This window comes from Tursiops truncatus, chromosome 17 (assembly GCF_011762595.2).
Source record: "Tursiops truncatus isolate mTurTru1 chromosome 17, mTurTru1.mat.Y, whole genome shotgun sequence".
NCBI classification, from domain to species: Eukaryota; Metazoa; Chordata; class Mammalia; order Artiodactyla; family Delphinidae; genus Tursiops; species Tursiops truncatus.
Window position 1 is genome coordinate 77,940,743 of NC_047050.1, and position 16,144 is coordinate 77,956,886.

Sequence of the window (16,144 nt, forward strand, 5' to 3'; positions counted from 1 at the left end):
CTGACTGGACTAGAACAGCACCTGACCCAGACTGGACAGATCAGATTCTGACTCCTGGATTCTGCTCATTGGTCAGCACTTCCAAAGCCTGGAAGGACCAGTTCACTGCTACTGACCGAGAGAGGCAGTGTGTCCCACACGTGTTCTAGAGGCCTGGCTACTTGTCACCCTCAGTCCCACTGCGACCCCCATCTTCCAACCCAAACTCCGGGGTTGCTCCCTGAAAGGCTCCCTGAGGCCCTGCGAGGTGTGCACCACGGGAGGGCCCTGGGGCGGCAGCCCCCACCGCACGGAGGAAATGAGCAGGCTTGGAGCAGGAGGTCGCTTTATTGAGAAGAAGGCCAGTGGTCAGGTGGAGGCGGGAGACTGGAGGGGAAGGGAGAATGTAGTCCCGGGGTGGGGGAGGGGTGGGCGCCAGCTGGCAGCATCACAAGTCCTGGGCTGACTTGTGAGAGTTCCGCTTGTCCTAGGCACCGTTCTGGTGCAGCAGGATGCCCGGGCTGAAGGTGGCCCCCGGCGGCCAGTGGCGGACCACGTGCCGGTACGACGTGGCCAAGCAGTCGAAGTAGTTAATGTTGAGCTTCCGGGCAATATGACGGCCGAGGTATTCCATTTGCTGTGCGAGCGGGTGGCGGTCAGCTCTTGCCTGAACAAGAGCTGCGCCGGAGGCGTCCCCTCCCCTTGGCCAGACCGCACCTCCAGCCCTGCCCGTCAGCCCCGGCGCCCTCTCCGCTGGCTCCCAGCTCGAAGGCCTGGGCCAGGTCCCCGTTGTATGCACTCTCCACCTGCGAAATGGCCCTATCTTAAGACCCTAAACAGCGGCTGGCGTCATGTTGAACCAAGGAGGGGAAGGGAGCGTGTCTGGGACTCCGTGGCGGGCTGGGAGGGACCCACCTCGTAGCGCTCCGACAGCTGCACCAGCACCAGCGGCTCCAGCTTGTGGCCGCACAGAACCAGCTGGAAGAAGCACCTTCCGTAGGCTGGCAAGGGGCAAGCCGCTCAGCCCCAGGTCCCTGTAGAGCCGGGGGCGGGGGCTCCGGGGGCGGGGGCTCCGGGGGCGGGGGCTCCGGGGGCGGGGGCTCCGGGGGCGGGGGCATGGGCCAGTTGTCTGCTCCTCCCCACTCCACGTGGCTTCCCCTTCCCCTGGACGCCATCCCCCAGTCCGCGGCCCGCCCCGTGCGTCACCATCGGAGCTGAGCGCCATGCGCACGTAGACCAGGTGCATGGGGGCCTGACACACGGTGCGGCCCTGGATGGAGAAGTGGTACACGCCGCGCACGTGGTTCAGCACCAGGCGGCGCCGCGGCAGCGACGAGATCATGAGCCACAGGCCCACGCCCACGCCGTAGGCAGGGAAGCCCCAAGTCTTCTGCTTCTGCACCTGTGGGCGCCGCGGGGACTTTCTGAGCCGCCGCGGGACCCGGGGGCGGGGCACCGAGTGGGGGTCCGGCCCCCAGGGTAGGAAGGCCGTGGGGGGCGGGCCCAGGAGCTCAGACCTCGCTCACAAGCCCGAAGCTGACGAGGAAGAAGCAGACGATGAAGAGCAGCGTCCCCTTCCACAGCGTGTCCAGGTAGTACTCGAGCACGAAGACTGGGGGCGGCGCGGCAGAGGCGCGTGAGGATACCGGGACCCTGCTCGCAGCCCGAGGTGGAAGTGCCAGGGCTTGGACCCGGAACTGCCCGCCGGCCGCAGGGCCCGGGGCCGCTGTCGGGGTCCAGCCTGCAGTTCCAGCGCCCGCGAAGGCCGCAGCCGGCCCGGCCCCGCCCCGTTCAGATTCCAGTCCCCGCCCCGCGTCGCCGCTCCGCCGGGTTCTGGTCCCCTGGCAACTGAGTGTCGCCCTCACCGTTGGGCTGCTGCTGCGTGAACGGGTAGAAACTGTTGTTCTTGAGGCGCTTGGCCAGGTTGCGCTCGGTGCAGAAGAGTCCTTGGGCCCAGAGCTGAAAGGGCTTGCTGCCGGCGGTCGTAGGCAGGCCGCTGAACCGGCCCTTGGGGGCCTGGGTCGGGGTACAGACTGTCAGCTGTGCGGCTTGTCTGTTGCCACTGCCCACTGCTCACAGCCACACTCATACCTGGGAGAATAAAGCCTTCAGGGTTGCGGTCCAGGAAAAAGCAGTTCTCAGGCGAAGGCAGGGGAGCGACACCGAGTGGCGGTCTAGGCTGGGCGACGCCGGCTTCTAGAAGCTCTGGGCTGCGCCGGCTTCTAGAAGCTCTGGGCGGCGGTTCTATTAGGGCCGTCCTGTTGATCTTCCCGTCTCCAGGGAGTCGCCCGGCCCGGCCCTGCGGTGGGCGTGCACTTCCCCCGCTAGGCCCCACCCCACCGGAGGCCCCCTGTACAGCCTGGTTCACAGTCCTCACCTGAAGGGTGGGGTAGTGGGACATCCCAGGCCTGAGCTGGAGAGGAATCTGTAGGCAGGGGCCCCACCACGAGCCCCGTGGCTGAGCATGGCCTCCCCTTCCCCACTGCCGCCTCTGCCCGGGTCAGAACCTCATATACAAACACAGACAGCTCACCTTAGTGTCCCTGAGGGTGGAAAGCACAGACACGCACGCACACACACACTCAGTCCAAGATTTGAGCCCAGGAGCCTCATATACAAACACAGACAGCTCACCTTAGTGTCCCTGAGGGTGGAAAGCAGACACGCACGCACACACACACTCAGTCCAAGATTTGAGCCCAGGAGCCTCATATACACACACAGACAGCTCACCTTAGTGTCCCTGAGGGTGGAAAGCACACACACACACACACACACACACACTCACTCACTCACACTCAGTCCAAGATTTGAGCCCAGGATTGAGCAGGCAAGGCCCGGCCACAGGCTGACTCAGGAGCCCTGGGGGGCTGCCCCAACGCCGCAACACACAGGTTCTGGGCCAGCTGTTGCCCCCAGTAGTTCCCTCAGGGACAACCCCTAGCCGCTCACTGGGATCCCAAAGACCACACATGAGTTCCTAAAAATGTTTTATTGTAACAAAACGCTCACACATTCAAAACTGGGAAAGGGGGCAGGGCAGGGCTGGCTGGCTGGAGCTGCCTAGCTGGGAGGGGCCAGGCTGGTGAGCAGCTGCCGCAGGCACCACTGGACTTCCTCTGCGCCCCGGTAGGCCCGCTTCAGGCCCCGGGGAAGGCAGCGGCAGGACTCCAGGTTGAGGTACAGCAGACCCGGGCAGTTGCTGATCACAGCGCTGTGGGAGCAGTGCAGGCCATGGGAGGTTGAGCCACTGGCCCCAAGAAGACCCAGGCACAGCATGGCTGAGCCAGTCTAAGGAGCCCTCTCTACCCTTGCACCGCGGCTGGCTCTGCCACCTACAGCCCAAAGGCCCAAGCCCAGTACCCTTGGTGTCCCTAAGGCCAACCCCAAGCAGGGGCTGGGCCAGGATGGGCTCCCTTTTCAGAGCCCTGGAGCTGGCGAGCCAGGCAGGACAGGGGATCAAGCCATACTGGCTCCAAGGAACTGGCGGGGGTGGGGATGCTGACCTGACTGTGCTTGCTGTGACCCGGGTGCCCCGGAGGTTGAGGGAGCACAGTGCCAGGTGCGAGCCCCCGGGGGCGCCTGAGAAGGCAGCTAAGGCCTGCTCCAGGTCCCTCTCACTGAAGCCCTGGCCACTCAAGTCCAGCTCCTGCAGAGTGTGACACCACTTCTGAGTTAACAGAAGGCTGCCCTCCTTGGCTAGAGTCAGCCGGTCTGACATGCCATACAGGCCCAGGTGAAGTTGCTCCAGCCCTGGAGGTGAGAGGAATGGGCATGAGCTGCGGGGTGGGCAAGAATCCCCACATCCCACCTGCCCAGCCACCACCCGGGGAGTGCTGACCCTGACATGGAAGGTCATGCAGGCCAGCAGGTGTGATTCGAGCACAGCCGCGGAGATCCAGCAAGCGCAGGTGAGGGGAGCCGTGGAGCAGGCGGTCCAGGACCTCGTTGCTCACAAAGTTGCAGGTGGAGCTGGCAAGGCAGAGCTCCTCAAGGCTGGGGAAGCCTGGGCCAGGAGGCGTCGCTCGCCCGGAAGGCTTGGGAAGCCACATGAGGTTCAGCAGCCGCAACACCTGGGAGCGAGGCCCAGGCTGTAGGTGGGGAGGGGGCGACAGGTGGAAGGGGTGGGGCGGCAGGTACCTGCAGCTGAGGGCAGCCTTTCTGCAGGGCCTCGACAGGCAGCTGGAGGGGAGTGCTGTTGTGGTTGAGGCCTGTGCTCACCTCCAGGAGCTGGAGCTGTGGGCAGCAGCTGCCCTGTAGAGGTGGGGGAGAACACAGGGTCGGAGGCCTGGCAGTCCCTGGCTCAGCACCCAGCTCTGCTCCTGCCCGTGACCAACATACCAACAGTGCACCCAAGATAGCTGTCGTCTGGGAGCTGTAGGTCAGCCACAGCTTCCGCATTCGGGGCCCCGCCTCCTCCAAGAAGCTTACCACAGCCGTGGACTCCACCTGGAGACCCAGCACAGAGGTACCGGTCAACGCAGGCCAGGCTTCCTTGGGGCCCCTGGGGACTCCTGGGCTCACCATGGAATGCTGTATGTCCAGGCTGTGGAGCTGGGGGCAGGCTTTGGCTAGCATGATCAGAGTGTCAGGGGTCACACCGTGGCAATCGGAAAGCTTGAGGAAGGTGAGCCGGGGACAGGACTCGCTAACCAGCTGTGGAAAACAGAGGGCCGGTTGGGGGAGGGCAGGCTGTGGTCCACAAGGGAAACGGACCAATGGCTGACGCCAACCGCACTTTACTGCCTCAGCAATGGTCTCCTTTCTGGCCATGCCAGGCCTACCTGGGTGCTCCCACCTCTCACACCTCCCTGCTGGAAGACACTCCAGGAAAGGAGAACCAAGCAGGCATCTTCGTGGGGCATCGTTGGGCCCCACGGTACCTGACCCACTCCCTGGTGGGTAACCCCAGAGTGTCATGGCTGGCGTGCAGGGCAGCCTCGAGCTCTCACCTTCAACACAGGGTGTACCTGAGACTTCCAGTGGATGAGAGTCAGCCTCTGGAGCTGTGAGAACCTGGGCCGACAGCAGAGGCAGAGCTGCACAGTGTTCCCATGCTGCCCCTTCTGCCAGCCTTCTCCCCACCCATCACCTTCGTGCAGGGAGGCAGGAGGGGGCCTGGGGCATTCACACAACACACAAGCGGAATGAGGGGATAAGGAAAAGATGGAACTGCTCACCGACTGGGCATAAGCCACTCCAGGGATGTAAGAAGCTTCTTCTCAGTCTTGGTCCCACTCTTGGCGGGGCGGCCAACCAGCGGGGGTGACAGGGTGAGGGTGTGCCAGAGCGCTGGCTGGGAGGCGGCCTCGTGCCAGCGGCGGCACACGCGTGCAGCCCTGGGAGAAAATCTCTCCTGAGGGGCCGGGCCTTTTGTGGTCGATGCTCGCCCTCAATGGCTGTCGCTATGGGGTTTTCTAAGAGGAGGGACCTGCCCCCCGCCAACTCTCACAACGCTGCGGACCCCTCAGTTCAAGGTCGTGCCCCTGGGATTCCAGCTGGACGCCCTGAGAGACTGCGCTCTCTGAGACGCGTGTGTGGGCGCTCAGCCACCCGCTGAGTGCCTAAGAGGTCAGCCTGAGACCCGGCGCTGTGCGCGATGGTCCTGGGGTACCTGCCAAGGAAGGGTATAGGCCCATCCGCCGCCACCAGCAGCCCGAAAATCTGCAGCAGGATTTCCAAGGGAATGCGGTCGCCCCAGCCCGGGTCGGGCTCCTGCTGCGGTGCGGGCGCGGGTGCGGGTGCGGTCCTGGGCTTGGCCTTGGCCTCAGCGGCGCGGGCCCCGTGGAGCCGCAGCAGCTGAGCACGGCGGGCGGCGCGCCTCTGAGCGCGGCGGCGGGCGGGCCCCGGACCTGGCAACACCAGCAGCATGCTGTCCGACTGCAGCAGGTGGTAACCGGAGCCGCTCGGGGCCAGCCGATCCCACCACCAGTCCTCCGCCGAGCGGCTCCGCGCCCCGGCCAGCGGCAAGATCCGGACCCTTTGCCGGGCCCGCCGGGCCACACCCGGAGCCATAGCCACTCGCTGCGTTCCGAGTTCCGCCCAGGGGGAGCGGAAGAGGCGGAGCCTGCGGCGGAAGGGGTGTGGCCGGCGGAGGCGAGGCTTGCCTCGCGGGGCGGGGTCAGGGCCCCGGGCTGGCCCTACCCGCCCCTGCCCCTGGACTCCCCACTCGATTTCCGGAGCGGGATATCGGGCGCTGGGACGCGCCGGCGGGTGGTTTCTGCGAGTCCCGGCGGGTGAGTTGGAGTCCTCGCTCCCGCTCGGCTGCATTTTCCGGCCCCACCCGTTCTGTGCTGGGTCCTCGACCCTGGGCCGGAGGCGGCGCCCTCGAAGTGTGGCGGGACGGCCGGTCGCCGGGTCAGGGAGCGCGCTCGTTCAGGACCGGGAGGCTCAGGCACCCCAGCGCACCGGTCGGCTCTCCGCCGCCCCCGTGGTGCAGCGAGGGGCGGTGCCCGCCGTGGCCACATCCCCAGCCCCGACTTGGCTCCGGCTGTCCGGGGTCTCGCAGAAGCCGTAGAGGTGTGCTTGGCGCCTGAGAGGTAGACCTGTCCCGGAGTCCTTGTCCCGTATCCGTGCGGGGTAGTGCTTTGGCGGTCTCGGTAGCTCACACCCGAAGATCATCTCCCTCTTTCATCATACTCTCCTGGGCTTCGGCGCCTTCTTGCTTCCCTGCCTGGCGCCGGCCTTTGCTGTGTCGTGACCCCGACACAGGCTGCCGGTGTGCTTTGTCCCTTCTCCTCCCCATCCCCCACCCCCGGCATCCCCCCAGTTTCCCTGGTCTTGGCCGTCTGGTCCTTTCCTGACAACGGTTCTGTGTCTTTCCCTTGTGATTTTGCATGCATGTTACTTTTTTTCAAGCTAGACGAAGTCTTCAGTTCCCGGAGGAGCCGAAGGTCTTTTGTGGACCTACGTGGGGAAAGAAGAGCTGCCTGTGACCTCTGCCCTGTCCTGAAGGCTCCGGCCTTGGGCTAAATGGCAGCACCCCCGCTGGGCCGTCTGGTGCTGACCCACGTGCTGGTAGCCCTCTTTGGCATGGGCTCATGGGCTGCCCTCAACGGGATCTGGGTGGAGCTGCCTGTGGTGGTGAAAGACCTCCCGGAGGGTGAGTTCATGTGGGCAGGGGGCGAGGCTGCGTGCGGGGGAGGTGGGTTGCAGCTGCTCTCTGGACCTGCGCATCCTGCCCCTGACACGGCTTCCTCCTTTTTTTCCTTGCAGGTTGGAGTCTCCCCTCCTACCTCTCTGTGCTTGTGGCACTGGGGAACCTGGGTCTGCTGGTGGTGACCCTGTGGAGGCGGCTGGCCCCGGGCAAGGGCGAGAGGGCCCCCATCCAAGTGGTGCAGGCGCTGAGTGTGGTGGGCACGGCCCTGCTGGCCCCCCTGTGGCCCCACGTGGCAGCAGTGGCGGGGCAGGAGTACTCAGTGGCCTTCCTGACTCTCTCCTTCGTGCTGGCGCTGGCCTGTTGTGCTTCGAATGTCACGTTCCTGCCCTTCCTGAGCCGCTTGCCGCCTTCCTTCCTGCGGTCCTTCTTCCTGGGTCAGGGCCTCAGCGCCCTGCTGCCCTGTGTGCTGGCCCTAGTGCAGGGTGTGGGTCGCCTCGAGTGCCCACCAACCCCCACCAATGGCACTCCTGGGCCCCCCATTGACTTCCCAGAGCGTTTTCCTGCCAGCACTTTTTTTGGGGTATTGTCCGCCCTATTAGTCGTTTCAGCTGCCGCCTTTCAGGGTCTCCTGGTGCTGTTGCCATCACCACCGCCTGTACCCACAGGAGGCCCAGGGCCTGGCCTGCAGGCGGGAGCCCCTGGAGTGGAGGAAGAGGAAGAGGCCTCACCCCTGCAGGAGTCTCCCAGCAAGGCGGCAGGCACCACCTGCAGCCCAGAACCTGCGGCCCATCGGCTGCTCTCCACCCGTAGTGTCTGCCTGCTGGGCCTGCTGGCCGTCACCAACGCTCTGACCAATGGCGTGTTGCCTGCTGTGCAGAGCTATTCCTGCTTGCCCTATGGGCGCCCAGCCTACCACTTGGCTGTGGTGCTGGGCAGTGCCGCCAACCCCCTCGCCTGCTTCCTGGCCATGGGTATTCTATGCAGGTATACGGGCAGCCCAGGCCACTCAGGGTGGGACTTAGGGGTGAGAGCCTGGGCCTGGCTCAGAGCCTGGGCCTGAGCCCTGAGTTTTTGCTCACTCCTGGCAGGTCCCTGGCAGGGCTGGGCAGTCTCTCCCTGCTGGGCATGCTCTTTGGGGCCTACCTGATGGCGCTGGCAATCCTGAGCCCCTGCCCACCTCTGGTGGGCACCTCTGCAGGCGTGGTCCTTGTGGTAAGTATGTTGGGGCACAGTGAAGCAAAGAGGGTGGCAGTAGGGAGGGGGTTCACCCTAGAGCAGGGGCATCTCACGCTCAGCCTGCTACTGTGTCCACCTTCCCAGGTGGTGTCGTGGGTTCTGTGTCTCGGCGTGTTCTCATACGTGAAGGTGGCTTCCAGCTCCCTGCTGCATGGGGGGGGCCAGCAGTCGTTGCTGGCAGCTGGCGTGGCCATCCAGGTGGGCTCTCTGCTCGGCGCCGTGGCCATGTTCCCTCCCACCAGCATCTACCATGTGTTCCGCAGCGGGAAGGACTGTGTGGACCCTTGTGGCCCCTAAGCCTGAGCAGGTGGGGACTCCGCTCCACTCCACTTGTCTTCAGGTTGGGGTTGCCACAGTGCCTGCGTGCCCACAGCCCAGGGAGGCCCACCCTACAAGCAGCCTGCTCACGGATGCCTGCGTACTCCACGGGAGAACCTGGCACTGCAGGCCAGGGTTGGGACCACAGAGCAGGCTCGGAGCCAGGGCCCAGCTGGGGATGTGGATTTGGCCCAGGCCCAGGACGTGTGTGGAATTTGTACAATAAAGTGTGTTCATTTCATGAGTTGGAGCTAACCCTAGGAACAACTCTTGCTGTGTAGATAGACCTCCCCTGAGCTAGAGCAGTAGCCTGACCTGTTCAACAGGGGCCTGTCCCACTCCCTGGGGCACTCATAGGTCCTGGAGGTCATAGAACCTCCTCCTAAACACAGATACACATAGAGAACTGCCCAGAGGGAGGGTGAAGGCCAGCCCCCAGGGCCTGGAGTGTAGGCCAAGGACCCACACAGGCTACGGCAGTCAGAGGCTGTCTGGTGGGCCGAGCCAGCCAGGCACGAGGGTCAGGCCGCATGGGCTGCCTCGTAGTCGCTGCCTTTGTGGCCTGGGTGTGGCCCACTTACCCGCTGCTTTATGGGAGGATCCTACTGGGGAATTTGTGCCCGGGGCTTGTTGCCAGGTCCTGGCACAGAAAGGGCTCAGCGAGTGGGACTTAGAAGAGACCAAGGTGTGAGGGTCCAGCCGATCTTGGGATTCTTCTGCCCAAGGACGTGGTCCCCTCCCCCAAACCACCAGCCTCGTTTGTAGCTCCTGTGATCAAACCTGCAAAGGCCCCAAACCCTTTATTCACACAGACGCGACAGTGGCTGCCTTCTCCCTGGGCTGCTGGCAGATGGCCCTGGCTCTGAGCAGCCCACGCTCTGTCCCCACCCTGGGACAGCAGTCCAGGCCTTTGCTTGTTGGTGTCTGCAGGGAGCTCAGCACCAAACACAGGCTGTCCTGCACCGGGGGCTCCCACACACAGGACTGGTGGGGACTGGAGTGCGCCCCGAGCCAGGAGGGCCGGGACGATCTGAGGGGATTCAGGCGGGGCTGCCGCAGGGCCGGGGCCTGGGCTTCTGCCGCCTCCTGGGCAGGTGGGGAGCAGAGGCCTGGGGGGGAACACAGGCTCCCGGGGGGCAGGACACCTGAGCCGCGAGCCAGCGTGACTGGCGTGGTACTGAGCGCCCATTCTCACAGACAAGGGGCCCTGCAGCTGCCAGGGGCCGGGCGTGGGCTCCGGGGGAGCGGCTCCTGCCCTGCTGGCCAGCCCTCTCCGGATGCCGTTTCTAAGCTGCTGAAGCCGCCTGTCCTTGACTTGGGCTGCGCGGAGGCTTCTCAGGGGCTTCCTTCCCGGCCTTGGCAGGACCGGCTGAGCTGAGGGACTTCCTGGCGGGAGGGAAAGATCCCCAGGCCTTGACCGCCCCCCCCCCATCAGGCATGTGGTAGGACCAGGCTCCCAGCTGGCCCAGACACAGCCCAGCCCTTAGGGCAGAAGGCCACCGCCCTCCAGGGCGCTAACCACCCAGCCCCCTGACCTGATAGGGCTGGGGAGGGGGGCGCTGGCAGGCGAGTGTGAGCTGTGGAAGCCACCTCTGGAGAGTGGGAGGGAGGAGGCCGAGGGTGTGACGGGGGTGGTGAGGCCCCGGGCCTCCGCGTGCCCTCCCCTGGCCTCTGACGCTGCCCCTCCCCCCTCCCCTGCCCACCCTGGGGCCGGAGGCTGGTGGAGCCTTCCCCCAGTTCCTGCCTTCCCTCACGTTGGGCATGTGTGCAGCCTCCCCGCCGGCGTGTGTGTCTGCGCCACGTGTGCCAGGCGTGAGGGCCCCGGGAAGCAAGGCACGGTCTCCCGAGGGGGGCTGGCCTTGAGCCCCGGAGGCCAGGACTGCAGGGGTGGCTTGAAGGAGCCCCTGCCCTTTGGCGTCTCCAGGGCGTCCGGTCAGCTACCCGAAGGGAACAAGGCAGGAGCCCAAACAACCAGGGGAGGAAGACGCCTGGGGTCAAGTCCTAGAGGGCCGCGCGGCACGCCCTTCCCGCTCACGGCATCCGGGCACGAGGCCAGTGGCTGGGAAGCAGGGCGGCCAGCCACACCAGCCGCTCAGACCTGAGCGTCCCCCCAGGGCCCTATCCGGGCACCCACGCCTCCAGCTGGACAGCAGGTGGCCAGCCACTCACGCTCACAGCCCTGCCCAAAGGGTCTCTCAGGCCCGGGGCGGTGAGGAACTAGAAGGAGACCCCAGAAGGGAGGTGGTGTCCCCTGTGTGAGAACAGAGCTGAGCCACGGGCCCTCTGCGGTCTGTGGCTCAGGTTCTCTCGAAACCAGAGAAGAGCCAGCCAGGGTGTGCCCTGCCACGCGCAGCAGCCCCTCCCCCAAGACAGGGGCGAGGCCCACCCGGCTCTGGTTGAGCAAGCAGAGGTGGGGCCTTCACCTTCCTTCAGTACCGGCTTCGCCAGCCCACCGGGGTCCCTAGGCAGGTGTGGGTTCCGACGCGGGCATGAGTGTGACAACACCTGGGTGAGGGGATGGTCACGCCCCTCATCTGCGCCTGTTCAGAGCCCCACTGCCTGACTCGGGGACAAGGGGTGAGTCCTTTCAGGGGCTCCCTCCCCTCCATGGATTCAAAGGGACCTCCTCGCTTCTGTGGGGAATGGGGCCAGAGGATGGGAGTGTGGGAGTGACTGGGCCTCTGGTGAGGGAGTGGGTGCAGTTATCAGCAACTCCAGAGTCGGCCACTCGGACCGGGCCCACACTGGCCTGGGGTGCTGCCCACCTCAGTGGGGCCACATGCTCTCCACTGCACCTTCCAGGGGCTGTCAGTCACAGGCCCCTGCCTTCCCCCCTTTGGCTGGGTGGGTGCCCAGCTAATCCAGCTGTGGTGCCCATCCTCCTGCCCATGGTGATTGAACTGGGAGCCCTGGGCCTGGGGAGCAAGTCGGGCGCTAACAGAGATTTGCCTCGGGGTGTCAGTCATCCCAAGAGCTATAAAAAACACCCAGACTACTCAGGGTGCACACCAGAGAGTGAAGGCGTCCCAGGGCAAGCAGAGCGAAGGGTGGAGAGAGGCAGAATTCCGAGAGCATTCTGGGATCTCCTGGATCCAGCTGTACCCGAAACTAAGCCCCTTGGACTTGCAAGTTATGTGGGCCCACAATTTCTTGCTTAAGTTGAGTTGGTTCTTGTCTGTCACAGCTGCAGGAGTTGTGAAATCCTCTTTCGTCTCCTCTCTGAAGCATTTAGGACTGTTCAGACTTTGCACGCACAGCACTGGTTAATCTTTCCTTGCCTGGGGGAGAGTCGGTCATTCTCTTGGAGACGCTCCCTGTTGTACTCCCCATGACCCTTCCATCTCCCAGGCCGCCACTCCAGCTCCTGACCAGGGTGCTTCCCTGACCCACTTCCAACCTGCGTAGAAGAGTCTCCTGGACGTCCGACCCTCTGAGAACACCTCAAGCCAGGCCCGTGGGGGAGAAGGCAGGACCTTCCTCGGCAGGATCCCCCGGGAGGAGGTTTCTGTCTGCGTAACTGTATGAGCTAAATGAAAGGCAAGTGGCAAAGCAGCCTGGAAATTCCCCCTCGTTTTGCAAGAGAGGCAGGAAAGCCGAGCACTTTAGAACGCAGATTGCAAAAGATTCCCTACCTGATCCCTCGTTGATACCCCGAGCCAGCCCTTGATACTCCCTTTGCAAAACATTCTGTGGACAACACCCTCTGAGAGTGCTGAGCGGGTACATGTTGTGGCCGGGGAGACCAGGGCGCCAATCCTCTAAAGGCAAGTCGTGGGGAAGGCAGCTCCCCAGCGCCCCGCCCCCCGCTGCAGGTGTCCATGCTGCCCATGCCCCCCCTACCCCACCCCCACGCTGACTTAAGCCAGAGGGATGCGAAGAGTTGCTGAGGCCAGGGTGCTCGGGCTCCAGGGCCAGTTAGCACGTGGGCTTGAACATCCAGAGAGGAAAAGCAGGCAGATCCACAAACGAAGGTGTCTGCTCTCTATTGCACTGCAGGTCCTGGCAAGGGTAGTTAGGCAGGAAAAAGAAAGAAAAGGCATCCAGATTGGAAAAGAGGTAAAACTATCTCTATTCTCAGATGATGTGATTTTTTTAAACTGATTTTCTTTTTTTTTTTTTAATATTTATTTATTTATTTGGCTGCGCCGGGTCTTAGTTGTGGCACGTGAACTCTTAGTTGCGGCACGTGGTATCTAGTTCCCTGACCAGGGATCGAACCTGGGCCCCCTGCATTGGGAGGGCAGAGTCTTAGGCACTGAACCACAGGGGAAGTCCCTCAGATGACACAATTCTATGTTTAGAAACTCATAAGGAGGGACTTCCCCAGTGGCGCAGTGGTTAAGACTCTGCACTCCCAGTGCAGGGGACCCAGGTTCGATCCCTGGTCAAGGAAAGAGATCCCACATGCACGCCACAACTAAGAGTTTGTATGCCACAACTAAGGAGCTCACATGCCACAACTAAGGAGCCTGATTGCCTCAACTAAGACCCAGCACAACCAAATAAATAAATAAATATTTTTAAAAAGGAAAGAAAGAAACTCATAAGGAATCCACAAAAAAACTATTAGGACTAAGAAAACAAATTCAACCAAATTTTGCAGATTACAGCATAGATATACCAAAATCAGTTGTATCTTTATATACTAGAAGCAAAAAATCTGAAAATGAAATTAAGAAAAACTTTTCATTTACAATAGCATCAAAAGAATAAAATACTTAGAAATAAGTTTAACAAAAGAAAAGCAAGTCTTTTACATGAAAACTACAAAACCGTTGAAAAAAATTAAAGATGCGAGTAAATATTCATGGATCAGAAGACTTCGGGTGTTTATGTGGCAGAACTCTGCACACTGATCCAGAGATTCAAGTGATGCCTATCAAATTCCAGCTGGCCTTTTGCAAAAACCTAACAAACGGATCCTAATGTTCATAACAAGATGCAGGAGACCCAGAGTAGCCAAAACAATCCTTTGTTTTTTTGATCACACTGTTTGTGGGATCTTAGTTCCCCAACGAGGGATTGAACCCGGGCCCTGGGCAGTGAAAGCGCTGAGTCCTAACCACTGGACCGCCAGTTCCCCAAAGCAATCTTTAAAAAGAATAAAATTGGCTACAAAGCTGCAGTAATCAAGACAGACACATAGATCAGTGGAACAGAATAGGGAGCCCAGAAATAAACCCACACACTTATGGTCAATTAATCTACCACAAAAGAGGTGAGAATATACAAAGGGGAAAAGACAACCTCTTCAACACATGGTGTTGGGAAAACTGGACAGCTACATGCATAAGAAACTGGACTACTTCCTCACACCATATATATACTTCCTCACACCTGATATATACTTCCTCACACCTCACACACAAAAATAAACTAAAATGGATTAAAGACTTACATGTAAGACCTGAAGCCATAAATCTCCTAGAAGAAGACATTGGCTGCACACTCTTTGTCATCAGTCTTAGCCTTTTTTTTTTTTTTTTTTTTTTGGCTATGTCTCCTCAGGCCAGAGAAACAAAAGCAAAAATAAATAAATGGGACTACATCAACCTAAAAAGTTGTTGCACTTTTACTTGATAGTAAAAGAAACTATCAACAAAATGAAAAAGCAGCCTATTGAATGGAAGAAGATATGTGCAAAGGTTATATCCAACAAGGGATTAATATCCAAAATATTCAGAGAACTCATGATGCAACCTCAGGAAAACAAACAACCCAGTTAAAAAAGTGGGTAGAAGACCTAAATAGACATTTTTCTAAAGAAGACATACATTCAGCCAGCAGGTGCATGAAAAGATGCTCAACATCATTAATTATAAGAGAAATGCAAATCAAAACCACAATGAGGTATCACCTCACACCTGTCAGAATGGCCATCATCAAAAAGCAACAAATAACAAGTGTTGGCGAGGATGTGGAGAAAAGCAAATCCTCGTGCACTGTTGCTGGGAGTGTCGATTGGTGCAGCCACTATGGGAAACAGTGTGGAGGTTCCTCAAAAAATTAAAACAGAGCCACCATATGATCCAGCAATTTCACTTCTGAGTATTTGTCTGAAGAAAACAACACTAAATAGAAAAGATATATGCACCCCTATGTTTATTGCAGCATTATTTACAATAGCCAAGATATGGAAACAACCTATCGGCAGATGAGTGGATAAAGAAGATGTGCTACATATATACAATGGAGTATTACTCAGCCATAGAAAAGTATGAAATCTTGCCGTTTGTGACAACATGGATGGATTTTTTTTTTTTTTCTTTTGGCTGCGTTGGGTCTTCATTGCTGCGTGCGGGCTTTCTCTAGTTGCGGCGAGTGGGGGCTACTCTTCGTTGCAGTGCGTGGGCTTACTGTGGTGGCTCCTCTTGTTGTGGGGCACGGGCTCTAGGCATATGGGCTTCAGTAGTTGCAGCACGCGGACTCAGTAGTTGCGGCACATGGGCCCTGGAGGGCACAGGCTTCAGTGGTTGTGGCACATGGGCTCAGTAGTTATGGGGTGCGGGCTCTAGGGTGCGCGGGCTTCAGTAGTTGTGGCGCATGGGCTCAGTAGTTGTGGCTCGTGGCCTCTAGAACGAGGCTCAACAGTTGTGGCTCATGGGCTTAGTTGCTCCGCGGCATGTGGGATTTTCCTGGACCGCGGCTCGAACCCGTGTCCCCTGCACTGGCAGGTGGATTCTTAACCACCGTGCCACCAGGGAAGTTCCAACTCTTTTTTGTTTGTTTTTAGATTTTATTATTTTGGCTGTGTTGGATCTTAATTGCGGCACGCGGGATCTTCGTTGAGGCATGTGGGATCTTTTGTTGTGGCGTGCAGTCTTCTCTCTAGTTGTGGCGTGCGGGTTTTCTCTCTCTGGTTGCGGCGCATGGGGTCCAGGGCGCATGGGCTCTCTAGTTGAGGCGGGCAAGCTCAGTAATTGTGGCACGCGGGCTTAGTTGCCCCGCGGCATGTGGGATCTTAGTTCCCTGACCAGCGGTCGAACCTGCGTCCCCTGCATTGCAAGGCGGATTCCTTACCACTGGACCACCAGGGAAGTCCCAACATGGATGGACTTAGAGGTTATTATGCTGAGTGGAATAAGTCAGACAGTGAAAGACAAATACTGTGTGATTTCACTTATATGTGGAATAAAAAGCAAAACAAACGAACAAACATATCAAAGCAGAAACAGACTCATAGATGCAGAGAACAAACTGGTGGTTGCCAGAGAGGAGAGGGGTGGGGGATGAGTGAAATAGGTGAGGGAGATTAAGAGGTACAAACGTCCAGTTACAAAATAAATGAGTCACAGGTATGAAACATACAGTGTTGGGAATATAGTAAATAATATTGTTGGGGCTTCCCTGGTGGCGCGGTGGTTGAGAGTCCACCTGCTGAGGCAGGGGACACGGGTTCATGCCCCGGTCCAGGAAGATCCCACATGCCGCGGAGTGGCTGGGCCCGTGAACCATGGCCGCTGAGCCTGCGCGTCCGGAGCCTGTGCTCCGCAACGGGAGAGGCCACAACAG

The 16,144-nt window shown here is 60.2% G+C and overlaps 3 protein-coding genes across 20 annotated transcripts in view; 1 reads left to right on the plus strand and 2 right to left on the minus strand.

The window, feature by feature from the left end:
- Positions 1 to 315: 315 nt before the first annotated feature.
- Positions 316 to 2,380, minus strand: TMEM249 (transmembrane protein 249). Its single transcript, XM_073794259.1, has 6 exons — positions 2,320 to 2,380; positions 1,845 to 2,048; positions 1,497 to 1,591; positions 1,186 to 1,381; positions 895 to 980; positions 316 to 616 (listed from the first exon to the last, which is right to left on the minus strand). Exons 1-6 carry the CDS (start codon positions 2,378 to 2,380, stop codon positions 467 to 469), a joined length of 792 nt encoding a protein of 263 aa, XP_073650360.1. The 3' UTR covers positions 316 to 466.
- Positions 2,381 to 2,956: 576 nt separating this feature from the next.
- On the minus strand, positions 2,957 to 6,024 carry FBXL6 (F-box and leucine rich repeat protein 6). 6 transcript variants are annotated; one of them, XM_033842798.2, is made up of 9 exons: positions 5,594 to 6,024; positions 5,160 to 5,318; positions 4,932 to 4,995; positions 4,504 to 4,635; positions 4,321 to 4,428; positions 4,120 to 4,233; positions 3,821 to 4,052; positions 3,486 to 3,732; positions 2,957 to 3,193 (listed from the first exon to the last, which is right to left on the minus strand). In XM_033842798.2, exons 1-9 carry the CDS (start codon positions 5,992 to 5,994, stop codon positions 3,043 to 3,045), a joined length of 1,608 nt encoding a protein of 535 aa, XP_033698689.1. In that variant the 5' UTR covers positions 5,995 to 6,024; the 3' UTR covers positions 2,957 to 3,042. The 6 variants fall into 6 exon arrangements, with proteins under 6 accessions (XP_033698689.1, XP_033698687.1, XP_073650422.1 ...); XM_033842796.2 differs by having other exon boundaries at positions 4,120 to 4,428; XM_073794321.1 differs by having other exon boundaries at positions 3,821 to 4,016; positions 4,321 to 4,635.
- Positions 6,025 to 6,062: 38 nt separating this feature from the next.
- The window catches only part of LOC101331368 (solute carrier family 52, riboflavin transporter, member 2), a 33,874-nt gene continuing 23,792 nt past the window's right edge, over positions 6,063 to 16,144 (plus strand). For 6 of the 13 annotated variants that reach the window (XM_073794296.1, XM_073794302.1, XM_073794300.1 and 3 more), the window contains exons 1-4: positions 6,064 to 6,215; positions 6,838 to 7,081; positions 7,195 to 8,062; positions 8,167 to 8,290. In XM_073794296.1, the coding sequence (XP_073650397.1) occupies positions 6,952 to 7,081; positions 7,195 to 8,062; positions 8,167 to 8,290 (1,122 nt within the window). In that variant the 5' untranslated portion in view covers positions 6,064 to 6,215; positions 6,838 to 6,951. Of the gene's footprint in view, positions 6,216 to 6,235; positions 6,519 to 6,837; positions 7,082 to 7,194; positions 8,063 to 8,166; positions 8,291 to 8,398; positions 8,744 to 16,144 lie in introns of those variants that run through there. The other 7 variants (XM_073794305.1, XM_073794306.1, XM_073794307.1 and 4 more) reach the window with 5 other exon arrangements.